Source organism: Microcaecilia unicolor, chromosome 9 (genome assembly GCF_901765095.1).
Source record: "Microcaecilia unicolor chromosome 9, aMicUni1.1, whole genome shotgun sequence".
Taxonomy (NCBI): Eukaryota; Metazoa; Chordata; class Amphibia; order Gymnophiona; family Siphonopidae; genus Microcaecilia; species Microcaecilia unicolor.
The window spans coordinates 4,258,577-4,282,881 of NC_044039.1; the positions used below are offsets into that span (position 1 = coordinate 4,258,577).

The 24,305-nt window shown below is 45.6% G+C and overlaps 1 protein-coding gene across 2 annotated transcripts in view; it reads left to right on the forward strand.

The window, feature by feature from the left end:
* The first annotated feature begins 8,544 nt into the window (after nucleotides 1-8,544).
* CCND2 (cyclin D2) overlaps nucleotides 8,545-24,305 on the forward strand; it is a 40,051-nt gene continuing 24,290 nt past the window's right edge. For both annotated transcript variants that reach the window (XR_003943315.1, XM_030214183.1), the window contains exons 1-4: nucleotides 8,545-9,013; nucleotides 9,666-9,881; nucleotides 14,782-14,941; nucleotides 23,945-24,093. Coding sequence is in view for 1 of the 2 variants with exons in the window: in XM_030214183.1 (XP_030070043.1) it covers nucleotides 8,819-9,013; nucleotides 9,666-9,881; nucleotides 14,782-14,941; nucleotides 23,945-24,093 (720 nt within the window). In the remaining variant the exon portion in view is untranslated. The remainder of the gene's footprint in view (nucleotides 9,014-9,665; nucleotides 9,882-14,781; nucleotides 14,942-23,944; nucleotides 24,094-24,305) is intronic.

Sequence of the window (24,305 nt, forward strand, 5' to 3'; positions counted from 1 at the left end):
GAATAATCTTTACAGCAAAAGCAAGCATCCATGTGGATAACTTAAAGCAAAGTGCAATTGAAACAAACAATAAAAGTCCCCTCTCGCCCTTGGTCTGACACTCATAGTATAGCCTATGAGTCATTTAACATTCCCTGTCACTCTACAGAGCAGACCTTGGCCTCTCGATATTAATCTACCCAGAGGACAGATCAGTTCGGGCTCCCAGTCAGAACTTTCTCAGCCAACACACAGCCCCTCTAGCACCTTTAATGCAAAACGTATTTCCACTGTCAAAGAGTTTCAGCTTGCCTGTCTTTCCACGCCACAGACTCCCTACCCGACTATTTTAAACTACTAGGTGCATGCTTCTTCCTGGCTTCTAAAGTCTTTCACAGCTCAAACAAATCTAGAAGCATTTCATACAAACAGCATGTCTATGATTATCACAGCAGTTTACAAAGTGGAGGAGTGGCCTAGTGGTTAGGGTGGTGGACTTTGGTCCTGGGGAACTGAGGAACTGAGTTTGATTCCTGGCACAGGCAGTTCCTTGTGACTCTGGCCAAGTCACTTAACCCTCCATTGCCCCATGTAAGCCGCATTGAGCCTGCCATGAGTGGGAAAGCGCGGGGTACAAATGTAACAAAAATAAAATAGATACTATTGGAGATTCTACATGGAATGTTGCTGCTATTGGAGATTCTACATGGAATGTTGCTATTCCACTAGCAACATTCCATGTAGAAGGCTGCGCAGGCTTCTGTGAGTACGTGCAGACTCACAGAAGCAGAAGCCTGCGCGGCCACATTGGTGATCTGCAAGGGCCGACTTCTACATGGAATGTTGCTAGTGGAATAGCAACATTCCATGTAGAATCTCAAATAGTAGCAACAGTGGAGGAGTGGCCTAGTGGTTAGGGTGGTGGACTTTGGTCCTGGGGAACTGAGTTTGATTCCTGGCACAGGCAGCTCCTTGTGACTCTGGGCAAGTCACTTAACCCTCCATTGCCCCATGTAAGCAGCATTGAGCCTGCCATGAGTGGGAAAGCGCAGGGTACAAATGTAATAAAAAATAACATTGCCATTGCCGCCCCCCCCCCCCCCCACGTCTTTTCCGACCCCCCTCCCGCCGCGAACCCGCCGCTGCCGCCTACCTTCACTTTTGCTGGCGGGGGACCCCACTCCCCGCCAGCCGACGTCCTCTCCGTCCTGCTCCTGCTCTTGTTGCATGCATTGCTGTCGTAGACTCAGAGAACAGAATTCCATGTCTTCTTTGAGTCCCCCCCCCAGGCCATCTGAACAACGGAAAAGTCAGTGGTGTGCTTCTAGCCAGCAACCCCCGCACCCTCATACATGATCAGTTCATGCACATGAACTGACCATGCAAGGGGGATGCCAGTGTCAATGGCTGAAAGTATGCCTGCTCTTCAAAAGAGAGAAGCAAAAAAGAACAAATCGGTCATCAAGACAGAAGAAAAATGATGACACTGGACCACCAGTATGGCAGAAGAAAGCTTATTGAGAAATAGTAAACCAACATGGCCAGGTTTCTGCAGATGCATGCATCAGGAGTCTAATTTCAATTTCAACGGAAAGCAAGTTCAGCATTGTGAATCTTAGTACTGGCAGTCTATGTAACAACCGACTGGAAGCAAGCAGCCGACTTTCCCGCTGTTCAGACAGCCTGGGAGGCTCTGCAGAGGACGTTTTCAGCTGGCAGGATTTGTGGAACCCTGCCAGCAACACCACTGAGGTTCACCGCTGCTCGGGGGGGCCTGAATGCAAAATGGGTGGGCCCCTGCCCACCCAGGCCCACCTGTAGCTATGCCAGAGATGTGTGCTTTTATGATAGTTGGACTTTTATAACAAGCTATTTACACGGGTCTGTGGTCAAATACATGTAAAAATGACTGTTGAATTGACTTTGTTCTCTGCCTAATTGGTAAATTCCCACTGGATCCTGGATTGTGGATCTCTGGAGGATTTTGTTTATTTTTAATCTGTGAGTTGCTATACTATGTTGGTGTGGTACTGTGAGCAAGAATGGGCTGCGGAGAACAGCAAGATAAGCCACACGCATGCCACATGTTATGGTGAAAACAAATAATATTTTATTAAAGGTGTCTGTGCACAATAGGGTCTTTGGGTGGTCTGCTCCTGCAAGGCCAGGGGTGTAGCCAGACCTTGAGGTGGGAGGGGGCCAGATCCCAAGGTGGTGGTGGGGACATATTTTGGTTGCTGCCCCCTCCACCACCCCACTGCTCAATGCCGCTGCTGTAAACATCTTGGCTGAAGGGGTTCCCCAACCCCTGCCAGATGAAGACTTCGTCCAGCGCTGCCACCACATTGCCTGCCCTGCTTTCTCTTCCCCTCACATCAGGCACACTCCTTTTAGTGAATGATGAGCATGCTAAAAGGCTCCATACCTCCCGTGTCACTTCCCCCTTGGGCGGGGCTAGGAATCTGGGGAAGTGGCAGACTCCCTCACAGTTGGCTAGAGATCTCGTTATGGTTATGGTATCACATCAAATGTGTCAAAGTGTACTTTGTAAATTGTCTGAATTGTCTGTATTTTTCACAGTTTCTTATAACTATTTAAAAAAAAAAGATTTTATAAAATTACTCCCACTAGGGCCATTTTCTGGATTTATGTAGAGAAATGGGCTTGTATGCAATTTTCTGTCCTATATGGCAGATAAGCGTATGGTAGTAGAGAATCCACAAACGTGGAGAACTCAAAGAAGTCCCACGGATAATCACAAAACAACAAAGAAGTGGGTAAAAAACCAGGAGTCCCAGAGACTGGATCACAGTGAAGATGAACCAAATTTTATTAAACAGTATATTGACTCGACACAACGTTGTGTTTCGGCCAAAAGGCCTGCATCAGGAGTCTACAAATAAAAACAATATATAAAAATGAAAATATGATACACACATAATTTGAATACTATACAAATATAATGTGATATGAAATGAAAAAATAAATGAATATTTAAAAACACTGAATAATATAAAGATCAGCAAAAACATTACAATAATTTATAAATCTCTAAAACATGTATATGACAATTTTAATAAAAAGATAATAATATAATATTTTACATAAACACTGACATTTTCTGAAAAAATGAGCATGCACAAATCAAAATTTATCCAAAGAAAAAGTTAAAAAAATGGGACAAACCTAAATACTTGAGTAAATTGTCTAAATTGTTTGTATTTTTCACAGTTTCTTATATTAAAAAAAAAAAAGATTTTATAAAATTACTCCCCGAAGGGCCATTTTCTGGATTTATGTAGGTTTGTATACAATTTTCTGTCCTATATGGCAGATAAACGTATGTGCATTTAGCTTGCAAGTTATATAAGGGCCTTATATAACCTATGGAACTTCGAAGTGCTTTGAAAATGAGCCCCAAATTTGTGTCCTTCTGGCAAAGTTCCCATATAAGATTTTTTGTAAAAATGCAACATATATTAGCATCCCCTGCCCAATGTTACCAGCTGTATCAGGTATCATCTTCTGAAGATTAGGGATAAAAAATGGATAAAATGTCAAACTCCAATAAATTTAAATGTCACTAAGTAGTCAATACAGTGATATAACTTACAATTTCTTTTGCATGAATATATGTCAAACATGCAGACAATTACTGCTAAGTAATTCTCTATAATCGTCATCAATCTAGATAGCATTGGTTCAGGACCCCTTCTCCTCCACACATCATTTCCAAACCTAACAACTTTGCCCCCCCCCCCCCCTATGCCCTTTCACCCAGTCACCTACAAACTTTGAAACGTGGAGAGGTCTAGTGACCACAGAAGGACAAACTTACAGGGGTGAACAAGGAAACTGCATGTATTTATTTTCAGGAGGCTGCAGCCAGTGCCAGCTGTGCCCCTTCCCAAATCACTCACCAACTTTTAGAAAGTGAAAATCGGGTGTCATCCACCCCAAGAAGGACCAAAGTATAACTAACCATTCCAAAGTTACAAAAAATACACACACCAAAACACGACTCACAAGCTTCTCTGCTCTAGTTAGCCGAGAACAAAAATCCACATATTTCATTCAAAGTAATAATCTTGCCCTATGGTCTTAATGTGTGAATACACTTAATTAATAACGTTAAAAGCCCTAGGAAAGCACACTTGTGTTTGCGGCATGAAGTCGTTTCAAGTCAACGCCTCCCTTAAACTGTAGCAAAATAAAATGAATGATTTAATAAATTAATAGTTGTATGTAGCCTGTGCTTTATTAGGCTCTCGTTTCAAAGTCCTGTCCCGTTCCTCCTAAACATGCCGCAGAGAGAAGCCACGCCTCACGTTCCCGCGAAAAACACACCCCGGAGCGCCAATATGTTCTGACGTCATTTTTCCGCGAAAAATCAACGTGGTCAGACGTGTTGTTGCGGCCGGAGACAGCTTTAGAATGGGCTGTTGCTTACTTACAGCACTTGAGCAATTTCAAAGCCTAAATATTTTCTCCAGTTGAGAGAAACAGCTGTTAATATGAGGTCTAAGACAATATTTTACATCATTGCTCGTAATATATAGACATTATATATTTTTTTTTACATTTTTCATTTCAATAGGTTAAAAAGCAGCGTTTCCTCTGGCTGTTCTTGCCTACCAGAGTTAAACCGAGAAAAAAAGATAAATAGAACCGGTTTCTTAAGATGCGGTGCTGGAGCAAAAGCTGCAAAATGGCATCAGTTTTCTCCCCTTGTCCATATACAATTCTGTTGCATTTATCTTTCCCGTATTGACAAATAAATGGTTTATCTGGGATTCGAGAGAACTTCCATACTTACAAGTAGGGCGACTTCCACTGCCCCCACCTCCACTAACATACACAGTAATGTAAAAAAATATATATATACTATGACATTCTAACCCCTACATAAACACAAAAGAATACCATAAGAGTTTTTAGAAAGACACACGAGATCGATTCATTTGGCATGTTGGATTGAAAGCAAATAGTTGTGAACTGCTGCATGGGCATAGATAGACCTCGGGGGGGGGGGGGGGGGGGGGGGGGGGGAGAGAGATCCTTTCTCGTAAGTAATACAGAAAACCTTGGTAACCAGGCCAATATATAGGGCTGCACCTATAACGCCCGCCAGTACGGGATCCATAAAGCACAGGTCTTTAACTGAAAATATATATATCTGTGATCATCCGAACAGGAATTTGCATCTTTAAAATTTTTGCATTAAAAAAACTCTATTATACGTTTGTGCACATCAACACACATCTGTAAATCTACTTTTCTTATGCATTTTAATGAATCTGTTAAATGATCACTACATTTGATTGCGTCTACGTTATCTGCGGGATTCCCGAAGCATAAACCGAGCTACGTGTATTCCCATATTAGAGATTAAAAACTACTACTACTACTATTTAGCATTTGTATAGCGCTACAAGGCGTACGCAGCGCTGCACAAACATAGAAGAAAGACAGTCCCTGCTCAAAGAGCTTACAATCTAATAGACAAAAAAATAAATAAAGTAAGCAAATCAAATCAATTAATGTGAACGGGAAGGAAGAGAGGGGGGTAGGTGGAGGCGAGTGGTTACAAGTGGTTAGGAGTCAAAAGCAAAGTTTTCTTGTCCAGTATGCATTAATCTAATTTGTGCTACTCAACATCTTTCCGGAAGAAAAAAAAACCCACAAAGTTTTGCTCTTAAAAAATTTATAAAGTCTGTTAAGGTCCACGTGCCTTTCAGGTTTTTGTTACTGTAGTTGCAGGTTTGTTCCGATCGGTATGTGCTATAAATTTTTGTTTGCAGCTGCAGTTCGGTGGCTGGCTTCATGAATTGATAAGGATTACGGTGGGTGTGGGGGTGGGGGAAGAACAGGGGCTTTCCTTTGAAGTGGAGAGGAATGCCTTTCTTAAAATAATTCTGCCCAGTAACAATCAGCGCGCAGGAGCAGGGGCCCCAGAACCATTGGCTATGCAAATACTGAGGGAAAGGGGGGGGGGGAGGGTTACTCACTTTCATTTAAAGAGATCCTTCCTTTCTCTTTCATTTTTCCAGTGGGCTGTGGACGTGTGTTGCACTCGTGGGAGGGCCCCCCACCACCACCGTGCCTTCATTCGGGCAGAGATCTGACACAACTTCCAATACACGTTTTTCCTGTGCACCAGTCTGAGCGATCACGACTACGTCCAGATTGTGAAGTTCATTCCTGTAGGCACAAAACTAGCCCATCTGGAAAAAGTGACCTGTGAAAAAGTCATAGGAAACCAATGAGTGATAGTGAGCGGGGCAATGAGTGATACTGAGGGAGCAATGAGTGATAGTGTGCGGGGGGGGGGGGGGGATGATAGTGAGCGGGGATGGGGAATGATAGCGGGAGGGAATGTGATAGTGAGGGGGCAATGAGTGATAGTGAGCGGAGGGAGGAATGAGTGATACTGAGGGGGGCAATGAGTGATAGTGAGCAGGGGGAATGAGTGATACTGAGGGGGGCAATGAGTGATAGTGAGCGGAGGGGGGCGCGAAATGAGTGATAGTGAGGGGGCCAATGAGTGATAGTGGGGGGAATGAGTGATAGTGAGCAGGGGGGAATAAGTGATACTGAGGGGCAATGAGTGATAGTGAGCAGGGGGAATGAGTGATAGTGAGCGGGGATGGGGAATGAGTGATAATGAGCGGAGGGGGGAAATGAGTGATACTGAGGGGGAAATGAGTGATAGTGAGCAGGGGGAATGAGTGATACTGAGGGGGCAATGAGTGATAGTGAGCAGGGATGGGAAATGATAGTGAGTGGGGGGGGGCAATGAGTGATACTGAGGGGGAAGAGTGATACGGAGGGGGCAATGAGTGATAGTGAGTGGGGGGAATGAGTGATACTGAGGGGGAAGAGTGATACGGAGGGGGCAATGAGTGATAGTGAGGGGACGGGGAAATAAGTGATAGTGAGCAGGGAGAAATGAGTGATAGTGAGCGAGGGGGGGAATGAGTGATACTGAGGGGGAAGAGTGATAGTGAGCAGGGAGCAATGAGTGATAGAAGGGACGGGGAAATAAGTGATAGTGAGTGGGGGGGGAATGAGTGATACTGAGGGGGAGAAGAGTGATACTGAGGGGGCAATGCGTGATAGTGAACGGGGATGAGGAATGAGTGACAGTGAGCGGAGGGGGGCGCGAAATGAGTGATAGTGAGGGGGCCAATGAGTGATAGTGGGGGGAATGAGTGATAGTGAGCGAGGGGGGAATGAGTGATACTGAGGGGGGAAGAGTGATAGTGAGTGGGGACGGGGAAATAAGTGATAGTGAGCAGGGAGAAATGAGTGATAGTGAGGGAGCAATGAGTGATAGTGAGCGGGGATGGGGAATGAGTGATAGTGAGAGGGGATGGGGAATGAGTGATAGTGAGCGGGGGGGAGGAATGAGTGATACTGAGGGGGCAATGCGTGATAGTGAACGGGGATGAGGAATGAGTGACAGTGAGCGGAGGGGGGCGCGAAATGAGTGATAGTGAGGGGGCCAATGAGTGATAGTGGGGGGAATGAGTGATAGTGAGCGAGGGGGGAATGAGTGATACTGAGGGGGGAAGAGTGATAGTGAGTGGGGACGGGGAAATAAGTGATAGTGAGCAGGGAGAAATGAGTGATAGTGAGGGAGCAATGAGTGATAGTGAGAGGGGATGGGGAATGAGTGATAGTGAGCGGGGGAGGGGAGGAATGAGTGATACTGAGGGGGCAATGCGTGATAGTGAACGGGGATGAGGAATGAGTGACAGTGAGCGGAGGGGCGCGCGAAATGAGTGATAGTGAGGGGGCCAATGAGTGATAGTGGGGGGAATGAGTGATAGTGAGCGAGGGGGGAATGAGTGATAGTGAGTGGGGAAGAGTGATAGTGAGTGGGGACGGGGAAATAAGTGATAGTGAGCAGGGAGAAATGAGTGATAGTGAGGGAGCAATGAGTGATAGTGAGCGGGGATGGGGAATGAGTGATAGTGAGAGGGGATGGGGAATGAGTGATAGTGAGCGGGGGGGGGGGGAGGAATGAGTGATACTGAGGGGGCAATGCGTGATAGTGAACGGGGATGAGGAATGAGTGACAGTGAGCGGGGTGGGTGGGGTGCTGCATAGAGGAAGCCTCTGTGGAGGTGTTAAGCACCGAACGAGAGCCACACTGTTAGATAGCTCAGCTCGCTGCAGCCCTCGGAAGTGCGGTGCAGCCTTTTCCTAGAAAGCTCTATCAGTGTGGCCAGGCTGGGCGGCCGCAGATGTAGCTCACACTATTCCTGGAAGCGAGTCGGTGTCACTGCAAAAGGAGAGAGATCGCACTTGCAATGCAGACAAGCAGTCTCTGGGAGGGAGAACAGCCCCCCCCCCCTCCCCCTTCATTTAGCAACATTTCCTTAACTTGCACGTTGCTTTTTCTCCTTGTCATGTGCACAGGGAATAAGTAGCCAGTGCTACAGGTGAATCACTCAAGGGGGGGGGGGGGAAGAGGAAACCCCCCGCATCCTAATGAGAAGCGGATATCAAGAGCGGAAGCTTTTCTTAAATCTGCAGGAGCCTATAGGCGCCTAATTAGCAGAAGGCGCGCTGCAGAGGGCGATCGCCGGCTGCTGCTGCTGCTTTGCCCCTCCTCCTCCCTGTGGAGGAGGCGAGTTGTCACTTTTTTCGCTGAGCCCTGTAGTAGGGCCCCTCGGTTCCCCAGCGTTTGATGTTACGTCTGGCCCAGCTGCTGCTCTACATAATAACAGCAGCTCAGCCCCAGCCGGGCTGCGTCACTGCCCTGAGCTGCAGCCGGCCGGGAACGGGAAGCCCCCTCTGTGCACCGTGCTAGAGCCGCCCGCCCCTCCCCCCCATGGAGCTGCTCTGCTGCGAGGTGGAGGCCATCAAGCGAGCCCTGCCCGACCCCAACTTGCTCTCGGACCAGCGCGTTTTGCACAACTTGCTCAGCATCGAAGAGCGCTACCAGCCCCAATGCTCCTACTTCAAATGCGTGCAAAAGGACATCCAGCCCTTCATGCGCAGGATGGTGGCCACCTGGATGCTCGAGGTTGGTAGCCACCGACAAGGGGGTCCCCGGAGCGATCGCGGAGAGCTTTTGCAAACGTTTCCCCCTCTGTGCTTGATAAGTCGTTGCAAAGACTCTCCCCGAAGGAAAGTGACCGGGGGAGGAAGCTGGGGCCGAGGGTTGCATGGAGCCATGACTATTAGGGGTGGGGGGAGGGGTGTCGGAGGGGCTCGGACCCCTTCCCCTGCTGCATTGCAGCCACTTTTCTGCACGTTGTTGCGCCCCCTCCCCCTCTCCACGCTGCATTGCCCGGTGCCCGGTTCGCCACGATGCCGGAGGGGGGGGGGGGAGGCTTTTCCCCCACGTTTCCACCCCGGAAAATGAGCCCGGGGAATTTTTACAATGGTCGAGATCGATGCAGGATCGTCCCATGTTGTGTTTTGTGCCGGCAGCTACCGTCCTGCTGCTTGTTTCCCATTTAAAAATATTTTTGGAAAACATGACGAAATCGAAAATGGGGTTTTGCCTGTCGCTGGGCTGGATGGTTGGGGGGGGGGGGGGGGGAGGCTATGTCTTGAATTCTTTCCTTAGTGCAGCCCAGGTCTGGGAAGCCCCTGGCCGGCGTGATCTGCCCTCATCGTGCCAGAAACCATTTTTAACTCTTTCTTTCTCTCTCTTTCTTCCCACAATCCAGGTCTGTGAAGAGCAGAAATGCGAAGAGGAGGTTTTCCCTTTGGCTGTAAATTACCTGGATAGATTCTTAGCTGTGGTTCCCACCAGAAAATGCCATTTGCAACTCCTGGGGGCCGTTTGCATGTTCCTGGCATCGAAATTGAAAGAGACAATTCCCTTAACTGCAGATAAACTTTGCATTTACACTGACAATTCCATCAAATCGCAAGAGCTGCTGGTAAGCAGCCTTTGTTTTCTCCGATTCTATACTGTGAATTTCGCTTGCCTTTATGAAAATGGGCCCCTTGCATTCAAAGAAATCACTATATAGACAATTATATTAATTTGATGTATATACATATTGAAGGGTATCGTGTCTTCCTAATATAAAACAGATTATTTTTTTACTGCTTTATTTCTTGAATATAACATTCATTATGTAGGAATTAGTAGTGTATTCACTGGTTTAATTGATGCATTGTGCAGATGACTCGTTTTGTTTTTTACTTAAGCAAACGGTGCCAGGAATTAGTTTATTAATAATAATAATATACGTTCATACATCAACCACATGGAAAAGAAGTGTTGAACAGCAGAGCTCTTGTGAAGCCGAAATCCTTGATGGTCATTTTTTCGACCACCCCTGTTTCAATCTTTCTTTTTTTGTACGTGCTAATTTCCGAGGTGAACGTTCTCCGGGAGGTGCCTTTTTATTCTAAGTATTTGCTGCCATCCAGTGACAGACATGTGCTGCTGGAAGTGACTTCACCCTTGATGCATTGCCAAGGCCATGAGCTCTTGGCTTGCATGGTGGATTCAGAGAAGGTCCCCCAAGATGTACTTTTAAACAATTACGCTCTTTATTGGCCTCATCTGCCAGTTGTGGTGCGAGCACTGTATCGAGCGGAACCCGTTTCTAACCACCTCCATTGCAGTTCATTTTGCTGGTGCATTCCAAATCCCGTTTAGTCAACTGACTTGTTCTTAGGTAGAAGAGATTATTTGAGTGGAAATGTTGATAATTACTTTTTTTTGTTACGTTTGGTCTGCAAGAGCATGGCTTAAAGTATACATGTGATTGTTTTTATGTGCATATTTGCAGCTGGATGGGGGGTCCTGTCGCTGTCACAGTTCTGTTCAGGAATGGGGAAGAGTTTGGTAGGAAAGCCGGAAGGTTTCTACCCATTGATATCACATATTTCTTAAAACTATCAAATGGTGCCATAGTCACTTGCAGATAAATCCCGGGTACCCAAGGCATTCTGAACTGAAAGTTCAAAAGCTGTCAACAGCAGTGTTTGCCGAAAAAAAAAATAAATAAAAAGGGTTAACATTAAGGTACTGAACATTTTGGAATAAAATAAAGGTGTGTGGCAGGTTTCTTGCTTGCATCACTTTTGTCCTTTCATGCAGCAGACATTGGCTTGGAGGAAAGGGAATTGGGACTCGATATACCACCTTTCTGTGGGTTTTTTTTTGCAGTTACATTCAAAGTGGTTTAGGTAGGTATGTCTTTGTACCTGGGGCGATGAAGGGTTAAGTGACTTGCCCAGAGTCACAAGGAGCTGCAGTGGGAAGTGAACCCAGTTTCTCCAGGATCAAAGTCCGCTGCACTAACCACTAGGCTACTCCTCCACTCAACAAATATTCCATACTCTCCAGTTTTTTTCACTGGGTGTACCGAAGGCTTTGAACTTTCCAAGGACTGAAAAATGAAAGTAACATTTTAAAAAGAGAACCAGTAATGCACTTAAGAAAGGGAAGGAATAGGTACCAACCTTGTGCAATACCATGAGTGTGGTTTTTGTCAGTCCGACGGGAGATTTTGTCACATGAAGGCAGCATCGGGAGGAAGCCCTGCAAATTCTGGGTGGTCTTAAAGCACTTTTCAGAAAAAGTTGGTGGTAGTGTAGCAGCCCTGGACCTCACAGTGACAGGCAGCAAGGAGTCAGGGTGGGCAGTTGGGATCATGGTCTTACTGATGTTCTGCCCCCATTTAAACACTGAATGTGGTAACTAGGGGGCTGGCTTGTGTTTCCCCCTCTCCCCATCAGAAAGGCATCAAGACTTGTGAAAGTAATTAGAATAGAGAACTCTTCCACTGACTGGTCCATTACAGATGTTATAGTGTAGTACCACAGACATTAGACTTTACAGATGATGTGACCGCTGCACCAGTGCGTGGTAAAATAAATTAAAAAATATATATATATCTATATATATAAAACTCACCCTCAACATTCTATTGTCGGATGACGTCACTGAAGCCAAAGTTCATAAGTTCGAAGCTCTGAAGCCAAGAAACTCACAGCCTCGGGGCCCCACCCTTGCGTCAAACGTTATGACGTTGAGGGCGGAGGCGGAGCAATTCACTCACATCGATGACGGCCAGGGCGCCGCTATGGGTCACCCACTGACAACGAAGGTGCGTTGGGTGGGGGGGGCCACAGTCACACATCGACGGCGGCGCAATGCCGTCACTAACAACCAAGGTGCGTTCGGTGGGGGGGGGGGGGGGGGCACAGGAAAGCCTTGCTAGCGCCCGTTTCATTGGCTCCAGAAACGGGCCTTTTTTTACTAGTTTATATATATTATATTTATCTTTTATCGAAGTAAAAGAAACAGACTTGGCTGTTGCACAGGAGGAGCAGAGAGAATTTTGTCCAGCCCAGGAAAACCTTTTAGTTCATTCTGCCTGTTAGGAATCCCCACCAGGGGTAGAGGGAGACGTACCCAAAACAAAAAGGTGCCTGTCTTTTGTTATAAAGGAGATAGGAAGATTGGCACACGGGTCTTTTGTCTTGGGCAGCGTTGCAGACTCTAAAACGTAAAATAAATAACAATTTCTTTCAAAAGCACTGGTCAGCCGGTTCTGCCACCAGGGTAACTGCAGTGGCCTTGAGCCTGGGATACCCCTGCTTTTGTTCTCCGGTAGGGAACGTGCCCGTTCTCAAGCAGTATTTAAACCTTTTAAGTACCTTTTTCATATTGTGTATAAGAGCCACATGGTGGGAAAGCACCCTTGAGAGCCTCCTGTGGGTTTATGGGATTGGTAAATGTCATTCCGGTTGCCAGGCAGAGTGTGCCAGTCCTTGAAGACTTCCTGCCAGGAGAGGATTTTATGAATGAGATCGGAGTGGTCTTGCTGAGCCTGCTGTACACATATTGGCACAGTGCTTCCTGTTGCATAGGGCAAATTTTCCTTGTTGCGATTCATCATGCTGAGTAGATCCTGTGCATTGCATTGTTTTGATTTATATAACGTGACATTCCCTCACTAAGGGCTTCTTGTACTATTGCGTGCTTACCGCATCTTAAACATGGTTGTTTTGCAATGTGCGTGCACAAACCACCCACTTAAAAAAACATTTCTATTTTTTCTGCAGAGTGCACATGTCTAGGGTGGTGACTGGGTGTTTTTTTTCTATGCTAATTACTGTGCACTAACTGGTTAGCGCAGGATTAGCCCCTTGGTGTCGTTACGTGCTCACATGCTCGTGTTTAACGGGAACATCAGCGCATCAGAGAATGGAAAAGCGGCCATTTTTCCAGCTGCGCTAAAAATGGCTTTAGCCTGTGGGAAAGACCCGCGTAAAGGTGCGCTAAGGCCATTTTTCCCCCTAAGGCAGCTGCCATGGATTGGGATGAAATAAATTCCCAGCATGTAACGGTGGTGTCCTACCTAATGTGAACTGTGCATGTTTTATTTCATTCTCTTTACACAGGACTTGCACTCTGGTTTTTAAGGGTCTGCTAAGCATAAATGGAAAGTGGAGTGTTTTGCAACTTTTAAACTGACTTCAGAGCCATTTGGTTAGGCAAACTGATTGAGGATCCCGAGTAACTGAAGGCAGTTTGCTGAGAAGCTGCTGGGCACAAAGATTTTGCCCTTGAACTGTTTTTAAAAAGATTTTCAAGGGTCTGGTGTACGCCTTCTATTTGATTTATTAATTTCATATAGCGCATTTATGCCCAGAGGACACCAAAGTGGTTTACAGTTGCTAGAATTACAATTCAGAAAATAACTTAAATAATGCCCAGTCAATCGAATACAGTACAGAGGAGACCCAATCTCGGCCATGTAATTGTCCTAAACTATTGACATATAGCCAGGTTTTCACAGCCTCGCAAACTGTAAATAATTACTCAGACCCTGTTTACTAAGTCATTCTAGCGTTTTTAGCACGCGCTAGAGACACCCATATATTCCTATGGGTGTCTTTGGCATTCAGCGTGCGCTAAAATACGCTAGCTCACCCTTAGCGCTGCATATTAAACAGGACCCCTGATACCTTCAGGCAACTGATCCCACAATAAAGGGCCAAAATAACAAAAGGCCCGTTTCATAGTGGTTTTCAGCTTGGCCTCGGATAACGGGGGAAGTTCCAATAAAGTTATGGATGGAACATATTTGTTAATAACAGCAGAAAAATAGTTAACTTTAAACCGAAAAGCTTTAAATATCAAGCACAGGATTTTCAAATTATCCTCTCTAACTCTGGTAATCAGTGCAATTCGGCCAGAACAGATGTAATATGGGAATACAGTGTCATGTAGAAAGCTAAGTATATTCAAATTTTATGCATGCAGAACTTACATGCTAAATGGGGGAGTCTGCTGACAGCCTGCACACAAAGGTTTTGCAGTAAGGAAGTGTCGGCACACGTTGGCAGCCGTTCTGTGTATAAGTACCAGCCTTGCAAAAATTTCTTGCATGTAAAATTTTGGTGAGGCTGACATTTAACAGTCATGGGTATATGCGGTCACTTTACTTTTCGTTCAGACACACGAACATGATCTGTTAGCTGTGGTCAGTTTTGAAGTTGCAAAGCAAGACAGAACTGGTAGTTATATCTCAAATTACGCCACCCTGGACCTGGCAAAAAAAGAATTTTTGTGTGGTCCTTGCGTCAAAAAGCCTTCTGTGCATTGCCACGAAATACTCGGTGGCCTCATTTCCATGCAGCGTGAGGCCATGTCTTCCGTGCAAGTTAAACCCATTCTCAACCCCTCTGTGCAGTGCTCAGCCATTGCCATGTGCGTACAAGCCCTCGGTGACCCTGCAGCTAGATTCACGGCGCATCAGTTTCCTTTCATATTTTGTTTTTTCAAGTGCTGCTTCTGTTTTCTTTCCCCAGGAGTGGGAGCTGGTGGTTTTAGGAAGGTTGAAGTGGAACTTAGCTGCAGTGACGCCGCACGATTTCATCGAGCACATCTTAAGAAAGCTACCCCTGCCGAAAGACAAGCTGCTTCTGGTCCGCAAGCATTCACAGACGTTTATTGCCCTGTGTGCAACAGGTAGGGTGATCTTTCTCGTACCATCCTGCTAAAAGGCATTCTTACAGCATCCCCAGAAACCATCCGAGTTGGTGCTGACTGGGTATCATCCAGCAAAGCCATTAAGGACTGGGGATGCTGGGATTTGGGGTTGGGGCTAAGGATGGGTGTGGGGTGGGAATAGGGTGTTTAATTGTGAAATCTTGTGAGGTTTTTACCCATGATAGTAGAGACAGAAAACCTGACATGGACTAAAGAGTGATACCCTACAAGCAACTGGTCTGCATTCTTAGCCATGTGGACTGGAAGAACTGGGCAGACAGGATGGACCAGTTAATCTGTGTTGTTTGTTTTCATCTTCTGCCGATGAAATTAGAAGAGATGTAACAGGATGGTCCCTCGTAGTTGCATCCTCATGGTGTACAAAGTATTTCTCCAATTGGTTGGTTTCACATTTACAGAACTAGGTACGTTTCTGAACACTATGAAAATGCAGACTTGACGCCTCCCTGTTTCGCAAAAGTCTTTTAAGATTAAGGGGCTCCTTTTACGACTGCACATTGGCCACAAATCTAACACAGCACTGAGTGGAGGCATTTGTTGTGTTTTTTTAAACTCAGGTCGTGCGAATATTTCCATTAGCACATGGTACCCGCTCACAGTTAACACAGGACCACTTGGTTCCTCCCGTTTAGGCGTTAGCATACAGATAATATTTCCCTGCCCCCACACTCTGAGAAATTCATTAACGCAATAACAGGCAAACTACCAAAAAAGCCTTAATGTGGTTGTGCGCGAACTATACGTAAAGGTGTAAATCGGCGCAAAATGCTGTTCTACAATGGGCAAAGATGAGCACCCGATGTAGAATCGCATCGAGTTCTGATTTCAGCAGCCAGATTTGAGCTCCAGGATGTCTGTTGAAACCGGGTGCAATTCCTGGTGCACATCCACGATATTCTGTAACACTACATGCAAATTTTAGGAACGCCCCTGCCCCCACCCATGTACCTTCTGTGGCTATGCCCTCTTTTGGGTTGCGTGCTATGAGATTTGCACACACATAGTTATAGAATAGCGCATAGCATGATGTGTGCGCAGATTCAAAGTGGAGCCAATTAGCACCCAATTATTCACTCCTTAGCCAATTTAGGGCTTTTTTTTTTTTTTGCTTTTACAAAGCCGTGCTAGCAATTCCTGCACGGTAAATGAGAGGAAACCCCTTCAATTCCTGTGGGCTGCTGCATGGGAATCGCTAGCACGGCTCAGTAAATGAAAATCTCAATTGGGGCACATCTTGGACATATGGAATCTGGGGGGTAACTTCGTGACACCCTTTAGTCCCTGTACTAAATGCATTAACTCTCCAGCAGTGATGTCCCCTGGGTAATACGGCATGGGATGTGCGAGTGACGCTAGCAGCTGGCATTTAGCTCTTCTGCTGGTCGGGGGATGAGGGGAAGAGCTGCAGCAGGACAGTCTGCCAAGTTCTGCTTTTGGGCTGCTCGTGTGCTGCCTGAGCAGCGGATCTGGAGTAGAGGAGTAGGCTAGTGGTTAGTGCAGCTAATCTTGATCCTGGGGAAATGGGTTTAATTCCCACTGCAGCTCCTTGTGACTCTGGGCAAGTCACTTAACCCTCCATTGCCCCTGGTACAAATAAGGACCACTTTAAATGTAGTTGCAAAAACCACAGAAAGGCAGTATATCAAGTCCCTTTCCCCTATATATATATATATATATATATATATATATATGACCCTGCTTCTCCCCACAGTTGCCATCTTGGACCGTTTGCCATAGCTCCCTGGACACCATAAGTGTTGCCATACTGGGACAGACCAAAGATCTGTCAAGCCCAGCATCCTGTTCCCAACATTTTCCAACTAGATTTTGCAAACCCCGAACTGTGTTCAGTGCCACGGAAGCCTACAATTTTCTGGGTTTCCTTGATGTACAAAGTTAGATTTGAGGTACAGGGCTGTACTTACTGAAAGCCCATGAAAGTAAAGTGAAATCTGTGTGTACTTTCACATCTAATTCTGCCTTCATGTTATATGTGGGAAATTATCACAGCGTGAAACAGCCTCCCACTACCTATGTGTGAGGAAGAGAAGGGTAATTTTCCAAATGTATTTTTGCAAGGGTAGACACGCGTTTACGTACAGAAAACCTTTGAATGTTGCCCCATGTTTTCAGAGGATACGGATGTTAGGAGTGTCGCAGGGGGCATAACAGCCTGGTTTCCTTTTTTTCAAGAACACAGGAAGCTTATCAGATGGGATCAATAGAAATCAAACAAAATAAAACATGGAAAAGAAAATAAGATGATACCTTTTTTATTGGACACAACTTAATACATTTCTTGATTAGCTTTCAAAGGTTGCCCTTCTTCCTCAGATCGGAAATAAGCAAATGTGCTAGCTGACAGTGTATATAAGTGAAAACATTCAAGCATTACTATGACAGTCTGACAGGGTGGGAGGATGGGGGTGGGTTGGAGGTATGCTTGGGGACATTATAAACCATAAAGCTGTATGTCTCTGTTGATCACCCCACCCCTCACCTATCCACACCTATTCTGTTAGAATATCAATGATATGCTTTGATGTCCCCATGCATACCTCCGACCCACCCCCATCCTCCCACCCTGTTAGACTGTCATAGTAATGCTTGAATGTTTTCACTTATATACACTGTCAGCTAGCACATTTGCTTATTTCCGATCTGACGAAGAAGGGCAACCTTCGAAAGCTAATCAAGAAATGTATTAAGTTATGTCCAATAAAAAGGGTATCATCTTATTTTCTTTTCCATGTTTTATTTTGTTTGATTTCTATTGATAACCTTAAGAGTGGACTAACACGGCTACCACACTCCTCTACTTCAGATGGGATCAGAACTTTCTGGAACTAGTTGACTTAAGATTCTGTGGCCTTAGGCTCTGCTCATCTTTGCGCGATGAAGTTGGTTCTCCTTCTGTCTTCCTGGGTTTCATCTGAGCCCTGTGGGATTAGATCAGGCCTGCATTTTCAGGGAAATAAAATATTTTTTTATACTGCCAAACGATCATGCCAGAACCCTGAAAGTGCTACAGTGGGTACTGACCACTGTGGACCCCAGCCTCAGCTTTGGGGGCCACCTTCTTGCATCAGTTTGCCCAGGGGTTGGTCTTTAGAGCACAGCTGTCGGCACCTGAATTTTCTGGAAAGGAGGGCTGTCTTTTTTTTTTTTTTTTTTTTGTCTTGGTAGGTTTTCAAAGGCCAGATTTGTTACAAATGAGAGCCATCTTATCAGTCAGTGCGTTAATAGCTCTTTCAAGGAGGCACCAAAAAAATACCATTATGATGCAGGAGACAGACGGGACAAAAACAAGTCGTGGATAGCCTCTGCAGTCTGCATGGTGGGACGTTCATAGGCACCAGCTCTGTGGGTCAGGGCTTATTTGGGGGGGGGGAGAGGAGGGAAGAAGGGTAATTTGGACCAGGCCTCACACAGAAAGGGGACCTCCAGTTGGTTTAATATTTTTAACTGAACATGAAATTTGGCTACTAGATTTTAAAATGCAAGCACTTGTATTCCACAATTTCTTACAAATGGTACAGAGTGGATTACAATAAAAATTAACTAGTTACTTGCGAGAAACTATAATAAAAAAAAACAATTACAAATTACAATAACAGTAAACTAGGTATTTAGAAAGATAAAATCACCATTTCTCCAGCAGAACCTTAAACAAATGAGTCTTCAAATCTTTCCTAAACTGCATATAATTAGATTCTGATAAGTATTGCCATACTGGGATCGAGCCCAGCATCCTGTTTCCAACAGTGGCCAATCCAGGTCACAAATACCCGGCAAGATCCCCAAAATGTACAAAACATTTTATACTGCTTATCCCAGAAATAACGGATTTTCCCCAAGTCCATTTAATAACGGTCTGTGGACTTTTCCTTTAGGAAGCCGTCCAAACCTTTTTTAAACTCCGCTAAGCTAACCGCCTTTACCACATTCTCTGGCAATGAATTCCAGAGTTTAATCGCCAGAGGTAATGAATTCCATATTAATGCAGCTAGATGAGAAGAAGTGTGTTATCTTTTTATACTTTTCTTTAATTATGAACAAGTTCTACAAGTAAAAGTCTGCCTCTGTTGTTTCTCCATAAATTAGGAGTTCTAGGATACTGGACTTCCTAATTTGCAGTGGCCTTGGACGTCTCCGATTCTGTGAGGGCCCTGATGCTGATGCTTGAGCAGCTGCAATACTGGATGGGGAGATGAGCCTAGAGGGGCATTTTTGAAAGAAATGTCCAGGTTGTGATTTGGACGTCTTTGCAAAACAGCAAAATCCAGGAGCGGGGAAACCCGTACTTTCGAAAAAAGATGGACGTCCATCTTTCGTTTTGAAAATACCGTCAGAGACGTCCAAATCCTTAAATTTGGACGTCCTTGGATTTGGACATTTCTGACGTTTCGGCGATTTTCGAAACCAAAGACGTCCATGTCAAAAACGTCCAAATGCAAGCCATTTGGACGTGGGAGGAGCCAGCATTTGTAGTGCACTGGTCCCCCTAACATGCCAGGGCACTGCAGTGGACTTCATAAAATGCTCCCAGGAACATAGCTCCCTTACCTTGTGTGCTGAGCCCCCCCAAAACCCACTACCCACAACTGTACACCACTACCATAGCCCTTACGGGTGAAGGAGGGCACCTATATATGGATACAGTGGGTTTGTGGTGGGTTTTGGAGAGCTCGCTATTACCTCCACAAATGTAATGGGTAAGGGGAGTATGGGCCTGGGTCTGCCTGTCTAAAGTGCACTGCAGTACCCGCTAAAACTGCTCTAGGGACCTGCATGCACTGCCATGGACCTGAGTATGACATCTGAGGCTGGCAAGAAACATTTTTTAAGATGTTTTTTGAGGGTGGGTGGGAGGGGGTTAGTGACCACTGGGGGAGTAACGGGAGGTCATCCCCGATTCCCTCCGGTGGTCATCTGGCATTTCGAGCATCTTTTTGTGCCTTATTCGTTAAAACAAATCACGTCCGGGTGAAAACATCCCAAGTGTTCGTCAGGGACGTCCTTGCTTTTTTCGATTATGGGTCAAAGACGTCCAAGTCCTGCCTTCGCTACGCCTCCGACACGCCCCCCTTGAACTTTGGCCGTCCTTGTGATGGAGTGCAGTTGAAGACTTCCAAAATCGGATTTTGATTATACCGATTTGGACGTCTCTGGGAGAAAGACGTCCATCTTCCGTTTTTATGTCGAAAGATGAATGTCCTCCTCTTTCGAAAATGAGCCTGATAGTATCCCAAAATGTTGAACGCTAACACACGTTAGTAAACATACCCCTAAGACACTCTCAGGTTTCTTTCAAGACCAAAGGTCCGTTAGTGTTTCTAACGCGCCTTTAAAGTTAAGGCACGTTAAATGCTAACGTGCCTATACATTTCTATGGGTACATTAGCGTTTAACACATGTAAACCATTTATGTGCCTTAAAAAACAGTAGCGCGCCTTAGTAAACATAGGCGTTCCTTTCTCTTCAGTAGTGCGCAGGTAACGGATTTTTGCAGTTTGACAGCGTTAAGTCCTCAGATCAATGCATTTTAAAACATTGCATCAGTTATGTTGTACTGTCAAATTCAGAGGACATGAGAGCGTGTCAGAGGAATAGAAATAATGCTATTACTTCTAAGCTTTGTGTTATGTATACTAAGCATGAATTAACTGACTATTGCAGGATCAGAAGGATTGCTATATACGTGAAACCGAAAGATCCATTATTGTTTTGGGCATCTTAATTTAGCAATGGTTTACGCAGTGCCAGTACTGAGCAGAAATGAAGCTGCAAAGGGACGTATCTTTATTTTTAACCATCATTGTAAAGCCCCGGTGTCATTGCCCCACGTACAAATAAGTACTACTATTACTACTACTTAACATTTCTAGAGCGCTACTAGGGTTACGCAGCGCTGTACAATTTAACAAAGAGAGACAGTCCCTGCTCAAAGAGCTTACAATCTAATAGACAAGTGAATGGTCGGTCCGATAGGGGCAGTCAAATTGGGGCAGTCTGGATTCACTGAACGGTAAGGGTTAGGTGCCGAACGCAGCATTGAAGAGGTGGGCTTTAAGCAAAGACTTGAAGAAGGGCAGGGAGGGGGCTTGGCGTAAGGGTTCAGGAAGGTTGTTCCAAGCATAGGGTGAGGCGAGGCAGAATGAGCGGAGCCTGGAGTTGGCGGTGGTGGAGAAGGGTACTGAGAGGAGGGATTTATCCTGTATATACTGTGTAAACCACTTTGAATGTACTTGCAACAACCACAGAAAGGCAGTATATCAAAAGTCCCGTTTCCCTTTCCCTATTGGAGATTCTACATGGAATGTTGCTAGTGGAGGAGTAGCCTAGTGGTTAGTTCAGCAGACCGTGATCCTGGGAAACTGGGTTCCATTCCCACTGCAGCTCCTTGTGACTCTGAGCAAGTCACTTAACCCAGTATAGACTATGCAAACTGCTTAGAATGTAGTTGCAAAAGGTGGTATATCAAGTCCCATTCTCTTTCACCCTTTAACGTAGCAATGAACCTGGTTACAGAACATGAAAAGTATGAGTCTTCCCATACCTGCATTTCTTCACAGTATTGAGAGTAAACCATTGGAAATGAAATAAACAACGATAAACCCACAGTTCAAAATACCGTTTCAAGGAGGACTCTTCTCCCCTCTCCCCCCCCCCCCCCCCCCCCCCCACACCAACTTGCATATTCGAGAGAAACTGCCTTCCCCCAGCCCTTTGTGTAGGCAGGTGTCACCAGTGTGTCTCTATGTCAAAACATTTACCCACCCCCGTGATAAACAGAAAGGTTTCCCTCTGTGTGTTTCTTCCTACTGCCTCACTAACAGGCTCAGAAGGTTTTCATAGTTCATTACTGTGGAATGTAGGAGAACGGTGTCGGAATTTGCTGACAGACTCCCCATGAACAAGGAAATCCTTTGCAGGGAGATGCCCAGATCCCAACTGAATTGGCTCTTCACTTGTCCGGTTCAAATTTCAGAATGACTTGGGACATTTGTTCCCACAGCACCCTGGTCTTGCTGATGTGCAGAGATCAGTGTCTCTTTCTGGGGCTGTCGGGCAGTACTACTATAACCTACTGCTACTATAAATCACTTCTATAGCGCTACCAGTCGTGCGCAGCGCTTTACAATTGAACATGAAGAAAGACAGTCCCTGCTCAAAAGAGCTTACAATCTTAAATCAGGACAAACAGACAGGATCAATAAGGATAAGGGAAGGACAGACAGAAGGACACACAAGGATAAGATAAAAGTGACAAGTCAGGAGTCGAAAGCAGCATCAAACAGAGGTAGGCCTTTAGCCCGGATTTGAAGGCAGCCAGGGATGGAGCTAGACGTAATGGCTCAGGAAGCCTAAGGTGTGGCGAGATAGAAGGAGCGGAGTCTGGAGTTAGCAGTACTGCTTCATTCATTCGTTGGTTCGTACAGTTCCTTCTGGTTACTTGCTCATTCAGACAAGCTCAAGGCAAAATTACTACTACTGTTTAGCATTTCTATAGCGCTACAAGGCGTACGCAGCGCTGCACAAACATAGAAGAAAGACAGTCCCTGCTCAAAGAGCTTACAATCTAATAGACAAGAAATAAAGTAAGCAAATCAAATCAATTAATGTGTACAGGAAGGAGGAGAGGAGGGTAGGTGGAGGCGAGTGGTTACGAGTCAAAAGCAATGTTAAAGAGGTGGGCTTTCAGTCTAGATTTAAAGGTGGCCAAGGATGGGGCAAGACGTAGGGGCTCAGGAAGTTTATTCCAGGCGTAGGGTGCAGCGAGACAGAAGGCGCGAAGTCTGGAGTTGGCAGTAGTGGAGAAGGGAACAGATAAGAAGGATTTATCCATGGAGCGGAGTGCATGGGAAGGGGTGTAGGGATGGACGAGTATGGAGAGATACTGGGGAGCAGCAGAGTGAGTACATTTATAGGTTAGTAGAAGAAGTTTGAACAGGATGCGAAAACGGATAGGGAGCCAGTGAAGGGTCTTGAGGAGAGGGTTGCATCTCTTAATTTCCATGAGCAGACAAACCCATTTCTGACTCTGAAAACCATAAAAGTCCCACCAGCCCCTGTGCTCCTGCAAGTCTGGAAAGGTTGGGAATTAAAACCCATGAGCACAATCAAAAAAGGCGCTGAGCTTTGTTGAATTGAAAGTAAAAAGAGTTGTCATTGGCTGGTACCCCTCTCTCCACGGCACCTAAAGGCTGCAGAAGCTTATACATCTTTAGCTGAAAGGTGGCTGTTTTGCATTTTTTAGGCCATTATGGCCAAACTATTAAAACTATCTTATTAGAGCATTCATTTAAATTTGTCTGTAGCCCCAAATACCTTCTCACTGACTTGACTGCTTAGAATCTGTCTTTTTAAGAGGAGATACACAGGCTCGCTTTCTCACCAGGTCTACAGCATTGTTACGTTGAAAATGATAAATTGCCCTCCGCTTTCATTCTGCCTGCAGCAGGTTCTTTATCCTGAGCTGGATAGTGACCTGCTTCAATCTCCACTGAGGTCAAGACTTGGGTTACAGCAAGGGAGATTGATGTTGACCATGAAGGAGAACTTAGTAACCCATGCGAGGAGTTAAGCACTAATGGTTAGTTCAGTGGGTTCAATTCCCACTGCAGCTCCTTGTGACCCTGGGCAAGTCACTTAACCCTCCAGTGCCCCAGGTACCAAAACTTAGATTGTGAGCCCTCTAGGGACAGAGAAAGTACCTGCATATAATGTGTACAGCACTGCTTACGTCTAGTAGCTCTATAGAAATGATTAGTAATAGTAGTAGAACCAGTTACCAGGTGGGGTGCGGTAGACGCTCCGACACTGGATGTTTGTAAGAGGTTAGACCCATATCAGTCTGGGATGATGAGGTCCAGTGTCGTGGTTGGTAAACTGGAAGATCTCAATCTGATGTTGTGTTTTAAGCCCTGGGTATGTCTCTTCCCGTGATTGTTTCCGCAGACTTTAACTTCGCTGTGTACCCGCCATCCATGGTAGCAACTGGAAGTGTGGGAGCTGCAGTGTGTGGTCTTCAGCTGGACGAAGGAGTGAGCGCCCTGTCTGGGGACAGGCTGACCAAGCTGCTGGCAGAGGTGACCAACATAGATGTGGTAAGTAGTCTGCTAAGCCCAGGACGTTTTTCTGAACAAAACTGAAATTTTGAAATGTTACATTTTACTGACTAAAACAGAGACCCGATGGGAATAAGAACTGAGGTCCCGGAACTTTTCTGATTGGAAGTGAGCAGTGTGGGGAACAGATATTAACATCTATGACCCAGTAGTGTCCCCCTCTGTCACGTTCTCAATGCAGCAACTAGGTT